An 8,267-nucleotide genomic window follows, 5' to 3' on the forward strand; every position below is an offset into this window, starting at 1 on the left:
ATAAGAGTGTGCTCCACTTAACAACCTTTAGGAGTGTTAAAGCTAAAGCAAAGTGGATTTTTCCCTGTGATTCGAAGATTATTTTAGCTTCCTTAGCCTACTCTAGACCTCCAAAGAAGAAACCCAGTCGCCCATGGAAAAGCACTATCCTCACAGATATGAGGCAGAGCATCCTGACATTGCTAGCAGGACTTGCACAAGTGTAGAAGAGCTAGTGCAGTTTTGAGTTAGAAGTTCTATTTAGAAGTGCATGTTACTGGGCTGAGAAGTGTGTATTCCATTCCCTAAAATATGACTTCAGTTTTGTTTATTTTCTTGTTCTTCTTCATATTTATGCCTATGCCCTTGGTTTATAAGTATCCAGAAGAGAGTAAGAATTAATGAGCTCAGATCTATCACAGCAAGTAGAAAAAGCAAAACAAAGAACATGTCCTCCTGACAGTTTGTGTTTGGGATATCTTGTCATCTTCCATTGTGCTACAGAAAGATTGTTGGACTGGAAAAAAACTGACGTAGGGTCCTTGCTGCTCTAAATAGCTGTGCAACTTTAAGCCTCAATTGTTTTGTCTAAAAAAGGGGAGACACGTGGAGCAGATGATTTCTTTCTCTCTTTTTCTTTGGGGGAGGGGAATAGTTGTATGTAGCTTTACATGCCGTTGCATAGTTGTACATAGCTGCTGTATATTAGGTTGAAGAGCTGTATATATAGTTGAATAGTTATATATAGTTGTATATCTCTATATATTAAAGGCTAATATGCAAAGTTTCTCCTTGGGAGTTCGACCAGAGAGTGGGAGTTCGATCACTTGCTATGACGTGTGGTGACCACCATGGGGTGGCGTGGAACAAAGGAAGGCCTCAGTCAGCACCTGGCAGCCAGGGAAGGAAGGCCCCAGCTGGCAGCTAGAAGGCCCTTATCGGCCCTGAACACTGGCCAGGCCCAGGGACCCCACAAGTGCATGAATTTTGTGCACCAGGCCTCTAGTAGTTGTATATAGAGTCAAATAGTTGTATATAACTGCTGTATTATTAGTGGAATAGTTGTATATAGCTGGGTATGTGATTGAATAGTTCATGTAGTTATATATATATAGTTGAATAGTTGTACATAGCTGTTGTATATTTAGTTGAATAGATGTATATAGCTGCACATCTATTATATGGTTGAATAACTGTATATAGTTAAACTAGGGGCCCAGTGCACGAATTCATGCACCTTGAAAAGAACTGTGGGCCGTGAGGCTGTGGTGGGCACAGGGGCGGGACTCAGCCCATCCTCCATGCCCCCACCTGGCCCCTCCTGCCATGACCCCTGGTCCCCTGTCTGCCGGCAGCTGGCCCCGCTTGCACCCGCTGACAGGGCTGCCACCGTCAGTGGGTGCAAGCGGTGGCTGCTGCCCCAATCACCCCTCAGGAGCAGGGGGAGATGGAGAAGCCCTCAGAAGTGATCAGGGCTGGAAGCTACCACTCGCACCCACTGATGGCGCTGAGTGATTGTGACCGGCACCAGGCACTGACAGCGGGTGTGAGTGATGCTCAGGCACCGGTTGTGGGTGCGAGCAGAGCCGGCACTGGCAGTGGGTGAGAGCAGTGGCTCCAGTGCCAGTAGCGGGTGTGAGAACTGGGTAGGACCGTGGCATGTGTGGGAGCAAAGAAATTTTAGTAACTACCAGAGGCTTGCCCCAATGACAGCGACCAGTGCCCCACCTTGGTCTGGCGCCCCGCTCACCTGCTCCACCGTGTTGCCATGCCCAACACCCGCTATGTTCCATACATGCCCCCTGGTGGTCAGTGCACATCATAGCAACCTGTTGTTCGGTTGTTCTGGTTATTCCGCCGTTTGGTCTATTTGCATATTAGCCTTTTATTATATAGGATAGTTGTATATATGATTGAATAGCTCTATATAGTTGTATATTTAGTTGAATAGTTGTATTTTGCTACTGTGTATTCATTTAAATAGTTGTATAGAACTAGTTGTATATATACTTGAGTAGTTGTATATAGCAGGATCTGTAGTTGAACAGTTGTATATAGTGCTATATATTTAGCGGAATAGTTGTACATACTTGTATTTATAGTTGAACAGTGGTATATAGCTATATATGTAGTTGAATAGTTGTACAGATGATTTCTTAGATCTTTTTTCTAGGTTAAAAATTATGATTATGATTCTATTTTTCACTCTTTTAGTCCTTCTTTCTCTTAACATTTAAATTTTTGTTTTCACTGCTCTATTTTGTTTTCTTGTTCCAAGCTAATATTACTTTTTTTTCTTTTCTTTTCTTTTTTTTCTCTCCTTTTACTTATTTTGTTATTCCTCTATAGTTTTTCCTTTGCTGAGGTAATTAAGACTGTCCACGAGTGTGATATTAAGAAAGTGAGTGAAGACACCTTAGTTCAAAATTTTACCCTTTTCTAAAAAGATGCAGCACTGTTATATAACACAAGAATGTACAGTCCAGAAACCATGCCTCACGGAAAATGTTTGAAATCTTTTATATTTTGTTTTCTGAGTAATTTTTTTATTTTTCTTTCTTATTTTGTTTTATTTTATCTGAACAGAGTACGGACATTCTTTGAAGTCTAATCATGATCACTACAGATGAACCCAATGTACCAACTTTCCAACATTCTATAGAGTATTAGAAGATTTTTACATTTTGAAGAAGGGGAGAAAATCTAAAAATAAAATTTGGTTGAACTATTAAGAACTAAACTATGATGGATCTGTTGATTTAGAACTAAAAACAGATGGGTAAATTTGGGATGGAGATAAAGGTCTGAGTCCAGTTCAGTTTGGATGTATGATTACTTTTCAGGTCATCTGAAGTTTAAAAAGCAGTGTTCATGATATCTGGCTTTTGATTGATCATTTGGTCATGAAACATTGAAAAATTCTAACTGTTGTTCTTATTACATATCTATTAGGTATCATCAAATACAGAGTAAACAATGTTGTCAGTAGATAAAAACAGCAGCTTCTGACACGTAGTTTTGCAGATATACTGACTCTAATGACAGATGAAGTAAACGTATTTAGTTTATACTTTTATGTACAAAATTTTCCATCTTGTATTCTTTTATAGACACTTCCATGTGGTCAACCTGGGAATTTTCATTTTCTATAGTCTTCAAAATGGTCAAGTGCTAACTTCGTTTCATTTCAAAAAAGCCAGAAGTTACAGTTTGTGCTGGTCACAGGCCTCTGCAAGTTACAGTTCATATCAGCATGACCTGGCATAGCAAGATCAGATTGACCAGAAAATACATTAGCTTCCAATTCAGCCTCCTTGTAAAATTTTTGCTTGAATTTAATATATTTACACCTAACCTCCCAAAGCTTCTGGCAGGCAAGGGAGTGCACAGTGGTACAAGAAGGAAGACTCTTTGGAGCTTTTACATATATTTCATGGTGAGGACAGGACGTTTCTCCCTGAAAAAGACCACCTGCTGTTTCTATGAACTTAGCAGATTGTGTTCTGTTGCTCACATTAAAAATGAACCAAAGTCTTTGTTTGATGAACCAAAAAAAAAAAAAAAATTCAAATTTAGGCTATACATGGATCACTTAAATTTAGATTTCATTCATAGTTTTATTTGAATGTAAAAAACATAAAACTAAACAATGAGGAGAATGGTATCCTTTTTCCCCTTCATCGACTTTAAATAGATGTCATTGGAATGTAAAATCTGAGTGAAATTAAGAAAAGACATTCTTTATTTCCCACCAGCTGAACATATAATATGTTCCAGACTCTTCTAAAAACCTCAAAAATTTAGATGCATTCAGTAATTTAGATGCTTTTGAGTAAGCATACTTTTAATAAAGGTTTGTGACCCCTTTATACACTCCAATAATATATGAGTGTATGATTTCTAATTATTTATTAGTGAAGTCTTCCATCTAAAATGAATGCAATCATAGACATGGGGTCAGTTTTTAGTTACCAGTTATGAAGTCCTAGAGGGCATTGGATATGCCAAACATGTCATTTGAAAAACAAATGTGAGTTAGACTGCATTCCATGGGCTATGTTGTGTATTTTTTGCTTTTACACTGATAGTATGTAATTCCTTTATTTGGTGATCTTAATTTCTAAGTCATTTAAAATTTTAAGAAATTCAAAACATATATAGTAGTAGCCTTAAGAAAAAACAAAATGAACAAGCAAATATTTGAAGGAAATAATAAATCTAAGTATAGATTTCTGTCAGAATGAAAATAGGCACAGAAACAGTTCCTCTTACTATATTATGTTTATAGAATAATGGAAAGGTTATGTTAACATGGTATTTGTCATTATGCAGTATTTTAATATCTTTATAAGCCTATTCCATTATTATTATATTTACTGTTTGGTATATTTATTCTTTTATGGTTATAATTACCAATATATTTCAGTTCAGTTCAAAACTTTGCTAAATGAACTATGTTTTTATATGGAATAGATTTGCCATTATGAATTCAGGCAACAAATCTGAATTCACTTTATTAGTTTAAAATTTATAATATTCAAAAGTTCACTTATATGTATGATATACAAATTGCACATATTTTCTATAGCACTTCATTTAGTTGTGTTAATTTTTCAATGTGATGTGTCCACAGTATTCTTTATTTTGCATTTACTTTTTCAGTATGTTCACATTGTATGAGTTGTGTTTTTTGCACACATATTCTTGATGTGTTATGCTTGAGAGGATTTTTCTTTTGCTGTAACCACCATTCTTATAAAATATATGATATGCATTTGCTTTGTGTCTTTGTCTTCATTTCACATGTCCCATAGCATGTTTTTTTATATGAAGTCATTAATAAGGAATAGTAATTTAAAAGTCTGTGATCATTTTTTTCACCTTCTTAGTTCTTATTTTCTGATATCTTAAACAGATGCTCAGTAGGATATAAGGCAGATAAGTTCTTAGCAATCACAAATATTTTACCTTCACATCATATCTCGCATCACGTTTTTTGCTCATTTGATTTTATTTCTATTTACTTTTTTTAGTTGAGGTTTACATTTTCAGTTTGTGGGAATCTAATTTGTTATTAAATGTTAGGAACTCTTCAGATTGTAGCACTTTCTAATTACAAAAATCAGTCTTCCTTGAGAGCTAAACACTTTCAGATACTATTTAATTTGTTCCTCACCACAATGCCATGAAGTAAGTATTGAACATATTTTTATAGATGAAGAAAATGAAATGTAAGGCAGAAAGATTAATGTACTTGCCCATGGCCACAGAAATAGGACTCAAACCTAAATCAGTCTCATCCTACTTTTAAACATTATCTACTGCTTTTCCTTTCTGATTTTTGATATATCTGTTTCAGTCCCAAACTAGTTAAATTTTGGTTGACTTATGTCCTTTAGCATTAATCTTTCACACTTCCATTTCTGCAAGGATGTCATAATGAAGCGGGAAAAAAAAGATAATAATACAATTAAACATTATAATGTGTCTTTTCTTTTAGCCAGAAACGTTTGAGCATCTTTTTATCAAGCATACAGAATCAGTGACATTTGGTCCTCTTCTTTTGGAGCCTGAAACCATTTCAGAAGATATCAGTGTTGATACATCGTGGAAAAATAAAGATGAGAAGGTGCAGACTGCTTTGGTTCCTCTACTTTTGACAACTGCAGATCTTGAAAAGGGTTCCATTTGTGTTAATGACCAACACAATAGTGCTAGCTTCTCGGAGGCAGGGAGCACCAAGATAACCTGTGAGGATGAAGGCAGGAGACAACCCTCAGTTAAATATGCCACCCTGCTCTGCAACTCTAAGTCAAGTGCAATTGATGATGAGCAAAGGCTTATCAATAGCTCAGTCAGCAAATGCTTCTCTAGCAAAAGTTCTCCATCAAAGGATTCCTTATCTAATAGCTCCTGGGAGATAGAAACACAGGCGTTTTTTATGTTATCAGATCAGCACCCCAATATAATTTCACCACACCTTACATTCTCAGAAGAATTGGATAAACTTTTGACCTTTGAAGGAAATTTCTCTGAAGAAAATAATGATGAAAAGTCTGTCTATTATTTAGGGGTCACCTCAATGAAAAAAGAGAGTAGTGTGTTTCTGACAGATGAGTCAGGGGTGTTGTGTCCATTCCCCGCCCACTGTTTATTCACTGACATCAGAATCCTCCAGGACAGTTGCTCACACCTTGTAGAAAATAATTTCAACTTAGGAACTTCTGGTCAGAAGACTTTTGCATCTTACATGCCTCAATTTCAGACTTGTTCCATTCAGACTCAGAAGATAATGGAAAACAAAATGTGTGACCTAACTGTCTAATTTCAATCAAGAAACATCTCAGATTATGTGACAATGAATCATAGAAACTGTAATATATTCCCCTATAGTTGCTAAGGGAGAGAAGAGAAAATTGTCCGTTAAATTTGAAAGTGATTGTTTCAAAATTAATGGTGTCTGTCCTTCAGTCATATAGACAAGTAATGTGAGAAAGCCTTCATGAACCTAGCCTTGGAGACAGTCTCTCCTAATGATTCTTTTAACAAGCTACAATGGGAACGTCTCCGATGGCTTGTTTCTAGCTAAAAATAAGCCCAACAAATTTCTTTTGTGAAAGTAGACCTGTTTAGAAAGATCTAATCTGAATTAGGCCTACATCTGAAAGAAGACTTCAAACTAACACTTGTCAGATGTAACTCTTGTTTCAAAGATGTGTTAGTTTTACCTTGAGTTGTCTTTGTTTTACCCTAATTTACGTATGTGCACATGCGCACGCACCCAAACACACACCTAACAGGTATCATTGTGCATTTTTAAAGTATGTGCTGTATTTGTATTTTGTGCTACTAGACTGTGCGAGTTAAAGATTTTTTAATTTAACTTGCCTTGAGCACTTACTCTGTGTTAGACACTCCACTAAATGTTGTATATAAATAGAAGATTTAGCCCTGGTCTAGGGGGTAGACTTGTGAAGACTGAAAAGCAAGCCAATATTTATGTATCAAATCTAAGATATGTACCATAGAAGGAAGCCACTTATTATAATGGCAATCTCCACAGATAGTATTTGGAGGACGACACAAGCACTTTTGAAAACATGCCTGTCTTAACTCTTCTCTGTAAATATGTTGAAATGTTCACTTTCTTTCTTTTTTTATAATGAGTATTTCTTTCTTATTTTATTTTGTTATAAATATATTTGTGTGTGTATCAGAAAGCTTTGTTTTATTTTCCTCTCTTGTCCCCTTGTCATGTAACATAAAATATATTATTGACTTTATATCACAGTATTTAAGTTGTTAATTTTACATCACAGTATTCAAGTTATGGGAAGGCCAAGAGAAGAGTAAACATCACTTTCTGGTAGTTAGATTGCCAAATGATACTGTATGTCACTCTAGAATCATTGTCTTTTCCCCATTCTCACTTGTATGCACACTATTTTTCTCACTTACTAAATATTTTCTCTATGTAAGCCAATCACTGTGCTAATACTTTCCATACTTTAACTCAATTAATTATTAAAATAATTGTATGAGACATGGACTACTACTACACTCCTTTAAAAGATTAAGAGATTAAGTAATTTGCCCAAGGTGGCAGGGTTAGTGGAAGATGGAACCCAGATTTAAACCCAGATCTTTTCACTGCTAGTGATCATGTTTTTAACCTATACCTTGTACTGCCTTCCATTAAACAAAAATTGATGTGTCATCAAATAAAATCTATTGGGTAGAAATATAATGGCGGGTGAAAATTAAGTGAGAATTGCATAGATCTTGTCTTTGCCTCTAAACACTTTAAAGTTTATTGTTTATTTCAGCTTTTGATATGGAAAGAAAAGTGAAAGACAGCATATTGGGCAACAAACTAAATTAAGAAAACTGCACAGATAGATGTTCAATGGCAATAAGTAAGAATTTAAAGATGATCAGCATCATTAAAAGAAATAACTTTAGTCCTCAAAAATATGACGATGGGTTGTTAAACATCATGAATTTCATACTTAGACTGAGAGAGGATTTGCTGATTGAACTGTTACCCCAAATAAAGTCCTACCTGCCATCTCTATTCCAGGTGTAAGCATATGAAGTGAGCCATTCTAAAAAATGACAGATATCTCAGATGCTGTCTGACCCAGTGATCACACTTCAGGGAATATATCTTAAAAATCCTGAAACACCCATCAGAAAGAATGTATGCACTCCCATGTTCATAGCAGTGTTATTTACAATAGCTAAGATTTGGAAACAGCCCAAGTGCCCATCAGTAGATGAGTTGATAA

The 8,267-nt window shown here is 35.8% G+C and overlaps 1 protein-coding gene across 4 annotated transcripts in view; it reads left to right on the top strand.

The window, feature by feature from the left end:
- The window catches only part of LEPR (leptin receptor), a 98,966-nt gene extending 91,389 nt beyond the window's left edge, over positions 1-7,577 (top strand). For 3 of the 4 annotated variants that reach the window (XM_070405295.1, XM_070405297.1, XM_070405296.1), the window contains one exon: positions 5,480-7,577. In XM_070405295.1, coding sequence (XP_070261396.1) covers positions 5,480-6,304 — 825 coding nt within the window. In that variant the 3' untranslated portion in view covers positions 6,305-7,577. Of the gene's footprint in view, positions 1-2,565; positions 4,529-5,479 lie in introns of those variants that run through there. The other variant, XM_070405298.1, reaches the window with a different exon arrangement.
- Positions 7,578-8,267: the final 690 nt, after the last annotated feature.

Source organism: Myotis yumanensis, unplaced genomic scaffold (genome assembly GCF_028538775.1).
Source record: "Myotis yumanensis isolate MYYU_CA2020_CCGP unplaced genomic scaffold, mMyoYum1.0.hap1 SCAF_2, whole genome shotgun sequence".
Classification (NCBI taxonomy): domain Eukaryota; kingdom Metazoa; phylum Chordata; class Mammalia; order Chiroptera; family Vespertilionidae; genus Myotis; species Myotis yumanensis.